At 36.3% G+C, this 16,516-nt stretch overlaps 1 protein-coding gene and 1 pseudogene across 1 annotated transcript; one reads left to right on the top strand and one right to left on the bottom strand.

The window, feature by feature from the left end:
- Window positions 1–3,705: 3,705 nt before the first annotated feature.
- Window positions 3,706–9,494, bottom strand: LOC107726338 (purine nucleoside phosphorylase-like). The gene is made up of 6 exons (XM_016535886.1): window positions 9,157–9,494; window positions 6,781–6,950; window positions 6,506–6,609; window positions 5,415–5,590; window positions 4,942–5,132; window positions 3,706–4,427 (listed from the first exon to the last, which is right to left on the bottom strand). The coding sequence occupies exons 1-6, from the start codon at window positions 9,177–9,179 to the stop codon at window positions 4,231–4,233; spliced, it is 861 nt and encodes a 286-aa protein (XP_016391372.1). The 5' UTR covers window positions 9,180–9,494; the 3' UTR covers window positions 3,706–4,230.
- Window positions 9,495–11,647: 2,153 nt separating this feature from the next.
- LOC107726443 (hydrocephalus-inducing protein homolog) overlaps window positions 11,648–16,516 on the top strand; it is a 67,433-nt pseudogene continuing 62,564 nt past the window's right edge.

Raw genomic sequence — 16,516 nt, 5'->3', positions numbered from 1 at the left:
TACAAGAAAAGTCTTTATTATAATTTTAAGAGGTCTTAAATTTGGGGATGGAAGAACAAGAATTGCGATATGGCTTGATGTGACTTCAAAAGGGGACCCTCAGTCCGTTCGCCACGGGGCCCCCTCAAGCACGAGGCCTGGTGCAACCGCACCAGTGGCACCGCCCTAAGGACCAACCTGCATTAAATAAATATGAGCTGCACGTTTAAAAGTCAAAACACGGCGCGGGTGTTTTTATATGAATATGTGAAAGCTTCGATGGCATTTTCCTTTCATCTTGCCTGATAAAGTAGTGTTTATGAGTGCAGGACTGCTTTGTTTACAGCCGTTCCCGGGAAACCTCTATATTTCTGTTCCAAAAGCGCCACCTACGGGTAGAGAATTAATTTGCATTTTCAATAAGCCTGTCTGCAGTTTTTGTTCAGACCACTGCCAAAATCGACCCAAATTTTTAAGCAGCAAACACGCAAAGTTGTAAATGTGAACTGGTGGATGGACAATAAGCTAATATGCCTTCTAAATATCTAAACGATTAAAACAGATGTTTGTTTTAAATTGATGTTTTAAATTAATATAGCCTAATGTTTGATAATTTTGACTAATCCCTTTTCTTAAAAAGGGTTTAAAGGCTAAAATCATTTTATAAAATGTTATGTTTTGAAGTCATGTCATACTTTAGCACACCATGGTCAATTTTATTCATATAAAACATAATTTCCCAAAAACAAAATTGTGGCCAGTGAAAATGCTGAGTGGCTAGTAACTGGAAAATCACTGGCCACTGTGGCTAGTGGGCAAAAAAGTTAATGTCAAGCCCTGAATGCATTTAATACATAAAATAAGTTAGATTTAAATGAATCAGTTATTTGAGAATGATCTAAAGAGCATCTTATGTTTCAATGGAAGCAAGAACATATCTGTACAGAGTCACATGATCACTGCAATATCAATGTTTAGATACCTAGAAAGTGCAGAAGTTTCTTTTTTTTTTTCATTGTTGAAAATTTTTCTTAGGCTTCTTTTTATTTATTATTTATTTATTTTAAATTCCAGAATTTGAATGTGCCTTCACCATTGTTACTTCATTATTTAGAATTATAGTTTTTTTTTATTAATATTTTAAATTCGTTTTTATTTGTAATTTTCATTAAAAAAATTTTGTTAGTCATTTTGTTGTGTCTGTCATTTTATTCATTTTTAAAATGTCTATATAGTTTTATTAATTTTTATTTCAGTTTTAGTTATTTCAAGTTAAAGTAAATCAAGTTGAACTATTATATAAAAATGTTTTTTTGGCAACTAACTTCAAATACATTTTTAATATTATATTTTATTTCAGTTTACATTTATTTTATTTCAAGTAACAATTTTTATTATGGTTTTAGTTTTAGTTAACTATAATAACCCTGGCTTTCACAATTTTGAACTCCACTGTATATATTAATGAGACAGAGGATTATCATTTTAGCAAGAGAGATGTCATGAATGTGGATGTGAGAAAGGCACTGACCTTTGAACAATGCTCAGAATTACAACCCTACTATCTCTCTCACTCAACTGTGGCCTGTTTATGAATAAATGAGATCTCTCTTTCCAATAAGGTCCCTCTTCCTCAGTGAATTCCACTGTCCCAAGAATGTGTATAGATGGTTAATGCCAACGTGTCCCCTGGGTTTTCTCTCACTCTTCCTGTGTCCCTTGCTGAAAAACATGATTTGAGAGAGATGGTGAGATATAAAGTATAGCTCTCCATCAAGCACACGATCACAGCAGGCTGATTAAAGTGAAATGAAAAAGAAAAATCATGGGAGTGGAGGGATGCGTTAAGAGGGCAGAGAGTGAAATATCAGGATTCTGATTTAAAGGTCTGTTATGCCCAAGATATCAGAGATTTGCCGTGAGGATACAGTATGTGGATGTCTGCGTGAGGAATCTGAGGGTGCAAAAAAATCAAAATATTGAGAAAATCGCCTCTAAAGTTATCCAAATGAAGTCCTTAGCAATGCATATTACTAATCTAAAATTAAGTTTAAAAAAAGTTACGGACTGCAGCTTTAATATCCTAATGATTTTTGGCATAAAAGAAAAATCTATAATTTTGACCCATACAATGTATTTTTGGCTATTGCTACAAATATACCCCAGCGACTTAAGACTGGTTTTGTGCTCCAGGGTCACACATATATATATATATATATATATACTGACCCAAAACTTTTGTAGGTTAAGGTAACTTACATTTACCTACTAAGAGCTTTTTTTCATACAAATCCCAAGCATTCTTTGTAGTGCTATCAATGTAGTGCTATCTGAAATACATGAAGACCTTGAAATGAAGAATGCTGAGCTGAAAGTTGCATTTCAGAGGAAAACAGCTACAGAGAGAAACAAGATTTTCAAATGAGATAATATGTCAGAGAGAGAGCAGAACAAAAACGTGTAAGATCAAGACAGATCATTAAATTTTCTGACTTCTTCTGTTCCTCTAGAAAACCATTGAGTGGAAGTACCGTCACTGCTGCGCACATCATGGGCATCAAGCCCTGAACATTTCAGCAAAATGGCCTGTCACTAATTGCATATGAGTTACCTCTTCACTATGGCTCACAGGGACTGTGATGTTTCTGGGCAGAGTCAGCACAACTGGCTTTCCATAAATATTTTCTGAATAACAGACTGATCTGAAGCTCTGTTATCATCGGCAAGGGCAGAGGCATCGTCTGACAGATTAACCTCCTTTCTCTAAAAGATTGTTTCCTCCAAAAATCTGATGTGTGCAGAGGTTTCTCGCACAGATCTACAGATCTCTCACACATCTGCCACATGAAATACAAAGTAGAATCCGTATTCATGGACTGGTCATAAATGACTTAAAAAATGTACTGCTTTTAGCAGCAAAATATTATGGTTAGGACAAGAGCTAGTCACTACACTGAAAAAAATCATGTAGAAACTATTTTCTCTTAGAAATTGCTAGTAAATTTCACAAATATTTAAAAAGAAACTAAAATTGAATAAACATGAACTTTTAAGTAGAAAATATATTATATATATATAGTATTTTCTTGTAAAACACACACTAATAATCTTTAGAGTTTTATTTACAACCTCAAAACAGTGTATGTGAATCCCCTGGCAGACTTTAAAGGTGTCCATTATTGTAACTCAACTGTAAATCGTCTTGATCTCCTGTGAATATCTCATTTTCCATTATGTTTTGCTTTAAGGTTTTTGCAGGGTGTATACAAACTACTTTTGATCTTGCTCTCTGTACATATGCATTGCAGGAAATGATTCATATTGATTGCCGCTGGGCCTTTGCTAAACACATGATAAAATCTTATATTTCGTATGGCATAGCAAAAGACTACAGTTTTCATCTCCGATTCTCATAGTTTTTATATAAATCAATGCACAGGGTCTCAGAATTGGAAAATAGAAGGACAGAACACAAAGGATTTAAAAAATACCACCACACAGCAACATATCATCATTTATTTTTATATTTTAATGTTTGAGTCTAAATAAAGTTAGTAAAATACATCACATTTCTAGACAATTAAAAATCTATAAAATATCTCTAATAATTTTAAAGAGATTTTCCCATCTATTATTTGCAGAAAACATATTTAAACATCTGTAAATTTATTTGGAAACATCTAGACAAATTAATAAACTAAAAAGATAAAACATTTGCTTATGTAATATATTAATTGATTATTTAGCACCTAATTGCACTGTAACTGTCCTCATTTGGTATTTGCAACTGAATTTCCTACAGTTAAGGTGTAAGTCTGTGTTTGTCCCTTTTCATGTACGTTTGTTCTTTAACTCTTCTTTAAAGTCATAAAGACAAGAATACTGATAGTTATGTAATGCTTCTAATTTCAGTTGTTCTTAACACTCATTTCAGGAAGGATGTGAATGCATTACAAAGTATATGTGTCATATTAATACCTAGTCTCACAGTGATGTGTTAGTACCACAGTATTCACTGCAATATGGATAATATCAAAAGTAAACAAAATGAACCTAGCCTAAATTTTGACTCAGAGAGTCTTGAGGCACTGGAAAGTTCATAAAGTTACTTTAACCCTGAATAAGATACATGAGAAGCATTAAGGAGCATATACATCCTACATTTTTAGGCAGTCTGGGTGCAATTCTGTGCGAAAGTGTATCAAGAGCAGCTGCAAGATTTTTGTACTAAATTTGGTAAATTACATTTAACTACATTTTTAGCACTAAATTGCTGACTAACTTCTGCAGGTCTTCGGTTCGCATACGGGTGGTTTCCAGGACCTCTTCATGATTAGCCCTTTCTGTGCTGTTGTAGTCAGTCACTACCTTGTTGGTAATTAGGGAGAGTCCAAACACACGCATCCCACAGTGACGAGCGACCACCACCTCTGGAACGGTACTCATACCTAATTATAGAGAAACAGCATTAATTGGATGAAAAATACAGTAAAAACAATAATATTGTAAAATATTATTACTATGTAAAATAACTGTTAAAAATATTTTCACAAGTAATTTATTCCTGTGATGGCAAAGCTGAATTTTCAGCCGCCATTACTCCTTTCTTAATTGTCACATGATCCTTCAGAAATCATTCTTATATGCTGATTTGCTGCTCAAGAAACATTTCTCATCATCAACAGTTGCGTGGCTTCATATTTTTTGTAGAAACTGTGATATATGTTTTAGGAAAAAAGAAAGTTCATAAGAACAGTATTTAAAAAAAAAAATTTTGTAACATTATAAATGCCACCTTTTTGACTGTATTCTTTGAAAATGCATCCTTGTTGAATAAACTTTTCTTTTTTTTTTTTTATATATATATATATATATATATATACTGTATATATACACAGACACTACGTCTTGCTAACTCGTGATGTCTTTGGTAAAAGTGTTATGTAGTCATACAATACATACCCACAGCATCTGCCCCAAGCATCTGTAGAACCCTGCATTCTGCAATCGTCTCATAGGACGGTCCAGCCAACATGCAGTAAACACCCTCCTGGAGGAAAGAGTCACATCCTAGATCTTGGGCCGTCTCCCTGGCCATCCGTGCAAAGTCTCTATCATAAGCATCAGACATGCAGGGAAAGCGGACTCCAAATCTACAGGGACAGAACACAAATGTCAGTGAACATTTGGACTGGTCACAGAAATCATTCGAGAAATGCTAGTAAGATTATATACCAAGGCCATAGCAGAACAAAGACTGAACTGTTAAAAACAAAGTCAAAAATAAAAGGAACTCATCCAAATACTTTTCTTCAAATTCTGGTGTTAGGTAGAATTAGGTTTCTTTAAACGTAATTATAAAAAATGATCTTAAATCTATATGCTTGGATTTCAATAAAACATTAAACATCTTGATATACTAAATGGCAATTCACCTTTCCTCATTGCGTCCACACAGGGGATTTTGGCCTGCAAAGCCAGGCATATTGATATGGTCTTTGATCAGCATGATGTCTCCCACATTAAATCTAGGATTGAGTCCTCCAGCAGCATTGGTCACAATCAGAGTCTCAATCCCGAGAAGGAAAAACACTCTTACTGGATATGTGACCTAAAACAGAACAATAGTATAAGATTTAAAGCTGTTTTGACAAACTGTTCTCATCTTTATGAAACAGGAAATTAAATACTGGATATGAACTGATATATGTTATCAAAACCATATAGTAGGCTATAACTGTATCCCCCCCCACCCCAGTTTGTCTAAATTGTCCATTTTAAAAGGATTGAGAATTGTACATTTTTTTCACTTGACAAGTAAGATTTTAAGTCTTTATACATTTTTTGTGATTAAATACATTTTAATTGAAAATTGTTTTTTCCTCATGTGCACTGAATTAAGAAATTGAGTAACAAATATATGACTGCTTTTTTACAACACCAAGAATATGGATAGTGATTTCAATCACTCATAAAAACCATGCCATAAATCATAATGTCATATTTCACTTGGCATCTGCAACAAAGATCAAGCACTGTCTGTGTGTTTCTGAACATTATTTAACTTGATCACAAGCAACACAAATGTTGGAATGTTGTAAAAGTTCATAGGAGAAGACAGGGTCATTTGCCAAAGGTTAACTATCATCTCTGTTATACATAAAATTGCTGATAGCTCTGCTTTAATGAACACTGAGAAGTCAATGGTTAAGTACAGAATAACCTCTGTGTTAGTGTCGTGGTATATAATTGCTAAAGGAATGGAAACACTGAGATGATTCTTGACTTTGATTCATTATTGTAAAGTGTTACCAAGATGTTTTAATTATCAACTGACAATGTGCCTTTTCACTTTATTTCCCAGATTTTCTATCCAAACCCATAGGCTTTTACATGTTCTGGTTTTGCACTGTTCATATTTTTTCTTTTGTACTGTAGGTGGGCAGATTGACTGTTGCAATATTATAGTATGCCTTATCCTTTGAGAATTCAATTTTCCCTTTGAGATTTTAAGAATGATACTTACCGTGGCAATATTATAGCCCTCATAGAAGTGGAAGCGGCCTTGCATGCAAACACATGGCTTCCCATTCAGCTCTCCAAACACCAGCTGACCTTTATGCCCTTGCACTGAAGAGGCATGAGGTAGACTGTTAAATGTTTGTTTATGCAAACAATAACCAAAGAATGGCAGTGAAGTGATAAAGGACACGCTTTTTCATTTTTTGTGTAGTCAGTGAATAGATTATGAATAAAAATTTTCTGAATAGGCTACGAATGACAGAAAAAAACATCTCCTACCTGTGCTGTGGGGAAAGTGGGGGATTTTGTCATAAGGAAACACTTTCTTCTTGTCCAGCAGGTCAGCCAATCCACCAAGTCCTGAACCACAGATAATTGCCACTTTGGGCCTGGTATCTGTGTTAGCAAGCAGCCAGTCTGCGGTTTCTTTGTACTCCTCATAGCTGTAGCTAGATAAACACAAAACATTGTTTTTTGCTTAATATTTTTCTTAGTGGGGCTGGTGTCGGTCATGCATAAAAAAAACACACATCATAATAAAGTGCCAAACTGTTGCATAATGTTTGACCAATTTCCTACTTGGTTATGATATAAGGAAGTGTCAGAATTATCTGTATTAGACACACATGCTATGTCAAATGACCTGTCAAGTACAGTGATCCAATCAAGTTACTTTTAGAGTTGTAACAGCAGGTCAACTGAAAACAGCATTTAGAAGAGAGAAGCAAAAGTATATACAGTACTACAGTGACAAAAAGTTTTTTTTTTAAGCCTTTATATTATATTATATTATATTATATTATTAATGATCCCTGTCATTTGCAATGCTATTGTGTTGGAATATGTTGAATTATCTCTTTGACGTCATTTACCTGAACAATAACTGTAGTAATGATTTCCAGTATCTGTCTTGAGTGTGTAAGCTACTGTATAACTGCTGGTCATGTTACCATGACCACTGCAGTGTAAATCCATTTCTGAGCTGTAACTATATGAAATAACTATATTAATGGTCTGTGCTCATTGTTGGATTTTCCTTGGGTCTCAACTATCAAAGCAGTCTACTGTATTTTTATTTGTAGCAAACTGTAAAGAGCTTTGTTATCAGTTAGTGTACAAGAATACTTAGGCTTAATATACTATATTGAGGTTAGATGCCATATTGAATTTAACAGATGAAAGGCTGGCACGCACTAGCTATATAAAGGTCCTAGGTCATGTCATTTTATTCACCTAATGTTTTATGGGCTTTTGTCTATTTACATTTTTTTTTCCGTTAAGACGTCTCGTCAGTTGATCAGTCGTGTTAAACAACAGTACAATCCATTGAATGCACTGGCTACCTCTATCCCTCACAACAGGGGTCAATCCCTCAAACTCGGCCCTGTAGGGCCACTGTCCTGCAGTTTAGCTTCAACTTGCCTGAACACACCTGCCTGGAAGATTCAAGTAGCCTATAGGCTATTAAGACCTTGATTAGCTGGTTCAGGTGTGTTTGATTAGGGTTCAAACACACCAGGATCGAGTTTGGTGACCACTGCCTCACAGCCTCGTTTTTATTCCTGTTAAAAATTAAATATGGCGCTCCCATGTCTAAGGTCCATAGCTGACGCTTTCCAGATTAGGTAGTTCAAAATTCACTTGTAGTCTTTAGGCGGTTAGTCATTATGACATTATGCTTTCTGGTTGACAAAAAGTGTCTGTCATTATTTAACTAACATGAAGCACCATCATACTCTGAATTATTTTATAGTCTTTTGAAACTAAAACAAAAATTACAGTATACTCATTCTTACTGAATTGCTTACATAGCTGGACTGCCCACGTTTATAATCACAAAGCATTTCATAGCTATAAGGCGCGCGAAGGTAACAAGATAAAATATCGGGTAGGAAGAGCTCAGTGGCCGAGCTGTAAGCATGCGCTGTCCGTGGTGCTGCAGGGCGTTGCGGGATCAGCACTTTCCATTCAGAGAGAGCTGAGCTTCAAACACTACATGACTCCATAACGCTCAGTGAGAATAAACAATAGGCCTCTTATTTTACAATCACAGCGCTGTCTTTTTTTTGGTTTGAAAAGGTCTGCCAACAGCCATGATGTCCTCATTTGTTCTCATAGCCGTTTTCCCAAAGCTTTTATAGCGCAGCCTGTCACTTTAAGAGCTGCATATTATCCTGGGCGCATCCACAAAGCCGATTGTGTTACGTATCCGTAATTATAATACGAGTAGCTGATTTTATTGATAATATGTTATTAGAAATGTTGAATTTCATTCGAACTTATAATCGACAGCAAATGTACCTTTTTACTGTGGAATTGGAAGGCACAAACAATAGTGGAAGAATATGAATGAAGAATAAACTATCGCCATCCAAACAGTTACGGAAGTAAAAATCCTCTTGAGAACAGAGACTGCGTTGTAAATCATACAGGTTTTGATCTCGCATTTACTTCAGGTTGATCTATGACATAAAGAGGGATGTAAATAAATAGCGGCAGTTGTCATGGCGACTAGCCTACTCACGAATGTAATCCCATATTTTTTCACAATAAGATTTCGTTTAGACAGTCTGAAATGATGTAGGATATTGATTTGGCAGCTCTGCTATGTTGTAAGGCAGCGAATCTGGCACACATATTCGTTTTCCACCTTACCTGCATGCGCTGGATGTTGACATTTCCGCAGCGCCTGGTCGAATTACTGAACGGGATATTGTTGGCACGAGGAATAAATACAGAGCAACATGAGCAGAGGTCAAACACCCGACGGTCTCGTGGGAAAGGTGGCGTGACGGAGGAGGAGTCCGTCTTAAAACTGGTTTCTTAAACAGCGCTCGTTGTTCTAATCCAATTTTCTGTCAGAATGGGCCGCTCACTGACCCGCAGTTAAAGAGCCCTGAGAACTGTCATCCTGCCAGGACCAGCACAGACGTGTAGTGGTGCCTCACAGTAGGGGAAATAACGTGTTTCTATGTAGTTTAACTGAAGTGCCCAGGGAAACCGTTAAAGTGTAATTTGTCACGCGCAGAGATTATGGATGTTTTTTTTTTTTAAACACCAACCGGACTGCCCAATCTAAATATTCAGTGTTTCAAATATTCTTTCACTCTAAAAACTAAGCTAAATTTAGAACTAAATGTAAAGTTAATACTTTGGGCAAGACACCCTTCCTTGTGAAAAAGAAGTGCACTTAATTATACTGAATGTGCACTTACAGATAATATAATATTAATGAAATAAAAGGCCAAGGGTACTTAAAGAAAGTACACTTCATCACTGTTTCTTAACGTAAGTAGGGGGTAGTAGGGGTCTGTCCGTGGAGGCCGGGCCGAGTGCCGAGTCCAGGCTCCCCGAGCCTGTGTTTTGTTCCCCAAGTGCCCAAAAACATTGCATTCAGTTGCCAATTCAGTATATTCTAAAAGTACTTTTTTTTTAACAAGGGTATAATCAGTACTAAACTATATGTTGTTGGTGCAATATCTCAAACTGCATATTCATGTCACAACGAGAGAGTGATGCACCACACCCATGTTTAGTTATGCATTAAGCTATTATTATTATGCTATAATGCATACATGCTCAACATTCTTGATTTTGGAACAACTTCTGGGTGGATGAGAAAAGGAAAAAGAGAAAAGAAAATGACCTTAATAAAGTCACAATGAATGAATAATAGGTGAGTGAGTGAAAACATTACTTTCTTCAGTATACGTACAAATCACTGTATAAAAGGGCAAATAGATGCATTTTTGATATCTTTTTAAAATTGTTTAAGCTATGAAAGAAAAAACAGTCCTGTCAGAGATGTGTTTTTGCTTTGGTAGGAATGAGAATTAGTTGCTATGTCAAATTCAAAACTATACGATTATTTAATTCACCAACACACCTACATATATATGTGCAAATGACATTTAAAATTTTTGAAATTATATCAGACATGGTCAGGTCAAAGAGGGCAGACCGTTTGCCTAATGTTACACTGATTAGTGCTCAGGGGAAAAAATATACTTCAGGATTTTAGTCTAATTTCATAAATCTACTGCTTAGCATCTTGATGACTAAAATAAAATGTTTTTCAAATGTGTTTATTCTGCCATTGTTCCATGACATAAGATTATGGTATCTCGTACAGACTTCTCTTTACTGTTCTTTGAGATTTTAATCATATCTAACTCTGCATGCGAACACAATGAAAAGTAAAGTTTGTGGTTTGGTACAGATATCCTCACTGTTCAGGCCCACCACTTTCAGCGAATCACAGGGCGTCTTTATTTACGCACACCAATCAGTGAGCTGTTTACTGAGAACGTTCAGTAGCCCGGTGCCATGGCGACCGCTGTCATGGTAACCACAACGCTCAAAGTTGAGAAATGTGCGCTCGAGGAAGAATGTGGGGGCATTTAAAATGCTTTATTAATTTTTATTGTTCTTAGTTTATAATGTAGCCGTGTGGTTATTTTACAAACATCTTTTTTAAACGTCTTGTGTTTCGGATAAACACAACATTACCAATGAAGCGACCTAGCGTGCGAATGGCGTCTAGCCATCTGCTTCAGGGTTAAACATTTATCGCTTGTCATCGTCAATCACGCAAGAAACCAGACATTTCTGCCTTTAGCAGCAGATTTAATTTTACACAAAAAACGTGAGTCAGTTTGTTTCAAAATGCCAGCCTCGACCAAGCTTCTCACTCAAACCTCCGAAGTTCACGAGAAGGGTCTGGCTGCAGCCTTGCACTTGCATTCTCAGACTTGCACTCTCAGACACTTGCGCTTCCGCTAGCGACGTCACTTGCAGTCTTTTTTATTTTTTATTTTGTTCTATTTATTGATTACTTTTTGTTTGAATCTCTCAACATTTTACAACAGTAGCCAGGTGGTGAAGACAAGAAAAAAGAAACTAAATTACAATGTCACTTGCCTGCGACGTCACTTGCAATCGACACAAATCGTGCGTGTTGCCAATGGAGACAAGAAGCTGTAGTGGTGATTAAACGATTAAAACCAATTTAGTACTATAACATACAGGGTCCTGCAAGAAAAAGACAACGGAAGTGCAAGTGTCTGAGAGTGCAAGTCTGAGAATGCAAGTCTGAGAGTGGAAGCGCAAGTCTGCAGCCAGACCCTTTTGAAGTTCACGCGAGAAGATGCCAGCGGGATTCAAAACAAAAGTGGTGGCACCCCGAAATCCTAAACTGGTCAAACGGGAGGCAAATTTTGCAAAGGTGAGCATTTTAATATATCTTAAAATTGTATTTTTAAAGCAGCAGGTTACCCTTATTACAGTTTTTCTCGATTGCTTAAACACATTTCTTGAAACAATGCCTCGTATTCTCAAAACAGTAAACACAAATCCATAACGTCTCACCCAATTCCCCAAACATCCTATTTTCAGGTCAAAATGAAGCTCTACACTCAAAACCATTCACTCTTGCTGAAAAACCAAACTTTTCCCTCAGACATCACACACAAGCTTTCAAAAACACACACACACTACAACATAGTATTACACACACTGGTGCAATAAATTCAAAACAATATATCAAAAACTGGTAAGTTATGTTGCTTGTGGTTCTCCCCCTCAAAAACCTTTTCACATGAACACAAAAGACACAACCAATGTATACATTGGCACATTTTTATTCATTCATGTACTACACAGCACAACTGTAAAAAAATAAAATAAAATAAAAATCCGCCTCAGCATCCAGTCTTTGTTCTGGGTCAGGCCAGAGAATCTCGTCAACATCACAGGCTATACTGGCCCTAGCTAGGCAGCGGGGGGGAAATCCTCTTGCATGCCTGATCCACCCCTGGCATGCATCTACTGATATGTCTAGGCAGGCTTCTTCCATGGCCTGGAGGAGGTGAGCACGGATAAGGTTCTCGGTCATACACTTTCCACCGCCATGCCGAAAAAAACTCCTCTATCGGGTTTAGAAAGGGAGAGTATGCAGGCAGAAACCTCTCCCTCCTCCTCCTCCTTCACCACGTCCTCTTCCTTCACCACGTCCTCTTCCTCTCCCTCCTCCTCCTCCCCCCCCAATTTTGACTCTTAGTGTTTCCACCTGGGTAATTGTTTGCTAATTGAGCTCAAGCTGTGCTGACTTGAGTGAACAGTATTGAATGCTAGTGCTTTTTAAATGACCACATGGTGTAAGCACTGAGAAATGTAGGGATTTGTGTGTTTTTGTAGAGTTTTGCAGTAACAGTTCACCAAAACACCATGTGTTAAAGCAGGGGAATAGTGTTTATAGTTCAGCAAAATGGGTGTGCTTTTTGAAAAATGGCGTTATGGTTTTGAAATTTTAGTTCAAAAGCCTGGTTATAGTGTTTTAGCAATCGAGAAAAACTGTAACTAAAATCCCTGCCTCCAAACGGAGCACTAACTATTATTAACTTAATTAAACTATTTACATTAACATACCAGACTTACTGTACTTTCACTAGGACACCAAATCCTACACTACATTAAGTATTTAACAAAAATATTTTCTGAGTCTGACCATAAAGAATAATTGATTTTTATGTTAATTTTTTGATTGACAGGTGGTTGATTATAAGGTGTTGAGTGTTGACAAACGCTGTTAATGAAGTATCTGATAAACCAGTTCCTTTTAAACCTCTTATTATAGCTCTAGTCCCATGCGTCTAGTCTTTATTTACTGTAATGGGATTTATTTACTATGTCTCCTTTTTATTTTTGCTTGTTATTAAATATTGATTAACTGGTTGAGGTGTGTTGATTGGGGATGGAGCTGAAATCTGCAGGACGGTAGTTCTCCAGGAGCAGGTTTTGAGAATCCTAGTTTAGCCAAAAGACATGCAAAGTTTATCAATTCACTTCAGTTTAATTTATTTCTATAGTGCTTTTCACAATGTGCATTGTTCCAAAGCAGCTTTATGAAGAGTAATTTATGCAATATAAATTTATGCAGAATATGGGAAAATATTTTGTTATATAGTGAATAAATGCACTCATAACAGTCTGCACATGCCTTTGCAGCTGATTCCATCTGTATATGCTCGAGAAATGTGCCACAGGTTTTGAGAATCCTAGTTTAGCCAAAAGACATGCAAAGTTTATCAATTCACTTCAGTTTAATTTATTTCTATAATGCTTTTCACAATGTGCATTGTTCCAAAGCAGCTTTATGAAGAGTAATTTATGCAATATAAATTTATGCAGAATATAGGAAAATATTTTGTTATATAGTGAATAAATGCACTCATAACAGTCTGCACATGCCTTTAGCTGATTCCATCTGTATATGCTCGAGAAATGTGCCAGACTTCAGAAGAGTGATTATCAAACACTTATGAGATGCATCCACCCCATATCCTGGAGCTCTTAGATATGAGTGAGACCACACATCACAAGGTAAAATATCAGCATTTTACAATGCTCAGCTCTATCGCTTAATTATTTAGTTTGTTCTTCTACATCACTGGTTCCAAGTATCTTAGCAGCAACATTTTCAAAGTTAATTAAGGTCATCATCACAGTTTCTCTCTGGGGAGATACTTATGGCTATTAATATGTATAGTATAGCAACTGTAGCTTTGTACAGTACCTTTGTACTGCAGAGTTCTGCATTTACATAACAATATTGACTTACTAAAATGTGAGTCAAACTTGATGTGACGGATGTAGTTATATGTAAAAATCTTCTCAATGACGAATGCTATGTGTTCTGCCTCAACACAACCCTGGGTGTGTTCCATCTGATTTTTCTCACACAACACAATTCACAGATGTTTTTATGTTTTTCCCTTAATAAAGTGAACATTTGAATTCAAAAGTATGTTGAGCCATTTTCTACATTTTGCATTTCAACATTTCATCAGATATTATCTAAAAGTTTGACTGTGGCTTTTTTTTAAATACAGTTTTCCTCATTAGATTTGGACCAGGCCATGTTTCAGCCATACACCTCTGAGATTGTGTTTCAGAACTACTCACCATTTAAGACATACAAGGTGCCCTAAGAGCTGAGGAACAGTGACAAGGTGACTTTTATTCTTCTGAGCAGATTTTACAGTCAGTGTGTTATATAATTACACAATGAATGCATATAAATAAAACAAACAATATTTAGTACATTTGGGTGCATTTGTCTTTATACTTGTATATTTTTTATTATGAACTTCCAGTTCAAAGGATAGAAATTAATAAAAAGTAGATTTATTTGCCTGATTGTTAGCACAGGGCATTTGCATCCTACTGCAAATCAAGTCCTGGACATTTTCCAATTACCAGGATTTATGAAAACCTCTATAAACATAAACCCATTCACCTGTTCACAAAATAGAAATGCAATTGGTTTAAATTTAATTTTCTTTACAAATCTTCTTTATTGCACCTTTGTATTTTGGCATATATCTGACCTAGAGGATACAGTATATGATTTTGTTAACCTATATTGGAAGCTTGTAGTCCATGCCATTCTGATTCACACCATTCAACATCTTGCACTATTCCTTTAAGACAATTAGGCATTATTTTGTTCATTTTCATGTGTAATGAACACTGGCTTGACAAAGATATGTTGCTAACCATTGCAGGTTCCTCGACTGGTAAAGGTGATTGAAGAAGACTCACTTTATTTTAAAGTGGTCAGCCCACTAGATGCTAGTAAGAAAGTGGCCCCAGGCATGGCATCTACATTCACTGTTCTCTTCACTCCACAGGAGAACAAGGTAAAGTTTATACTTTCAATATGCAACAACTGCAGTTGACACTTACTACTTCATTGGTTATTAGGGCTGGGCGATATGGGCAGAAATTCAAATCTCTGTATTTTTTGGCCGATTTGCGATATACGGTATATATCTCGGTATTTTCATTTTTGTATTTGGATTTTAAAAAATCTGTATTTAATAATTTATATATATATATATGTATAAGGTTTAAAATTCTACATGTCACATTTATTGTCCAACTACAAATATTTCAACGAAATGTATATTTTAGTCAGAATTATTGAGCTCGACTGTTTGGTGTCTCAGAAGATCAAAGTATCTGAGTTTCTTTTATCCTTACACAGGTAAAAGAGGCGTGTCAGTGCAGATTTTATGGACATTGAGTTGTATAGATAATTCCATGTTTTGATCTGTGACTGACACTTTCTTTTGATGATTGCATCTATAATAGTGTATATGTTCCCCACAGCCCATTTTCTGTAGAGCCATCCATAGGGACTCTTGATGTTGGTCAAAGCATGCAAGTTACTGTTGAGTTCTTGCCTAAAACAACAGGGGATCACAGCCAGGATTTGCTGCTGCACTACCATTCAGGTATTTACTGCTAAGCACATCACCATCATCTGCTCTTCCCACAAACTCACACACTGCTATATGTCACTATTGGCGCTTTTCCACTGCATGGTACGGCTCGGTACGGCTCACTTTTGGGGGGTTTTCCACTATGTACAGTACCTAGTACCTGGTACTTTTTTTAGCAAGCTGTACCGATACTAAAATGTGACATGTAAACACTGCAGATTACTGATTAGTCAGACAGAATCATCACTACCATCGTCATTGGATTTGTGAGACGAGACACCAAACCCGCTAGATTTAAATAGTCAGCAACAGCCACCGCAGTGTCATTTGTTCACATTACTTTTTTAAACGACTTGCTTTAAACGACCGTTGCAGGCAACATGAAAAAATAAATGGCTGTATCTTGGTCAGTAGACGAGGTGGCGGCGCATCTATAACAATCAGTCTATAATCCCACCCACTTTGAAGTGGTACTAAACTGCAGTGGAACCAAGCCAAAGTAAAGCGATCCGAGTCGTACCACGCAGTGGAAAAGTGGCTTATGACAAAGGTACTGAATTCCATATGCACACACCTCCTACTTAGCAAGTGTAAATTATCATATTATTAACTTTCACTGTTAATGTCAATTCATCTCATCGTCATTGGATTTGTGAGACGAGACACCAAACCCGCTAGATTTAAATAGTCAGCAACAGCCACCGCAGTGTCATTTGTTCACATTACTTTTT

The sequence above is a fragment of the Sinocyclocheilus rhinocerous genome, unplaced genomic scaffold (genome assembly GCF_001515625.1).
Source record: "Sinocyclocheilus rhinocerous isolate Xijiao unplaced genomic scaffold, SAMN03320098_v1.1 scaffold553, whole genome shotgun sequence".
Lineage (NCBI taxonomy): Eukaryota > Metazoa > Chordata > Actinopteri > Cypriniformes > Cyprinidae > Sinocyclocheilus > Sinocyclocheilus rhinocerous.
The sequence above is the reverse complement of the archived record's forward strand: the minus strand, read 5'-3'. Positions and strand labels throughout refer to the sequence as shown.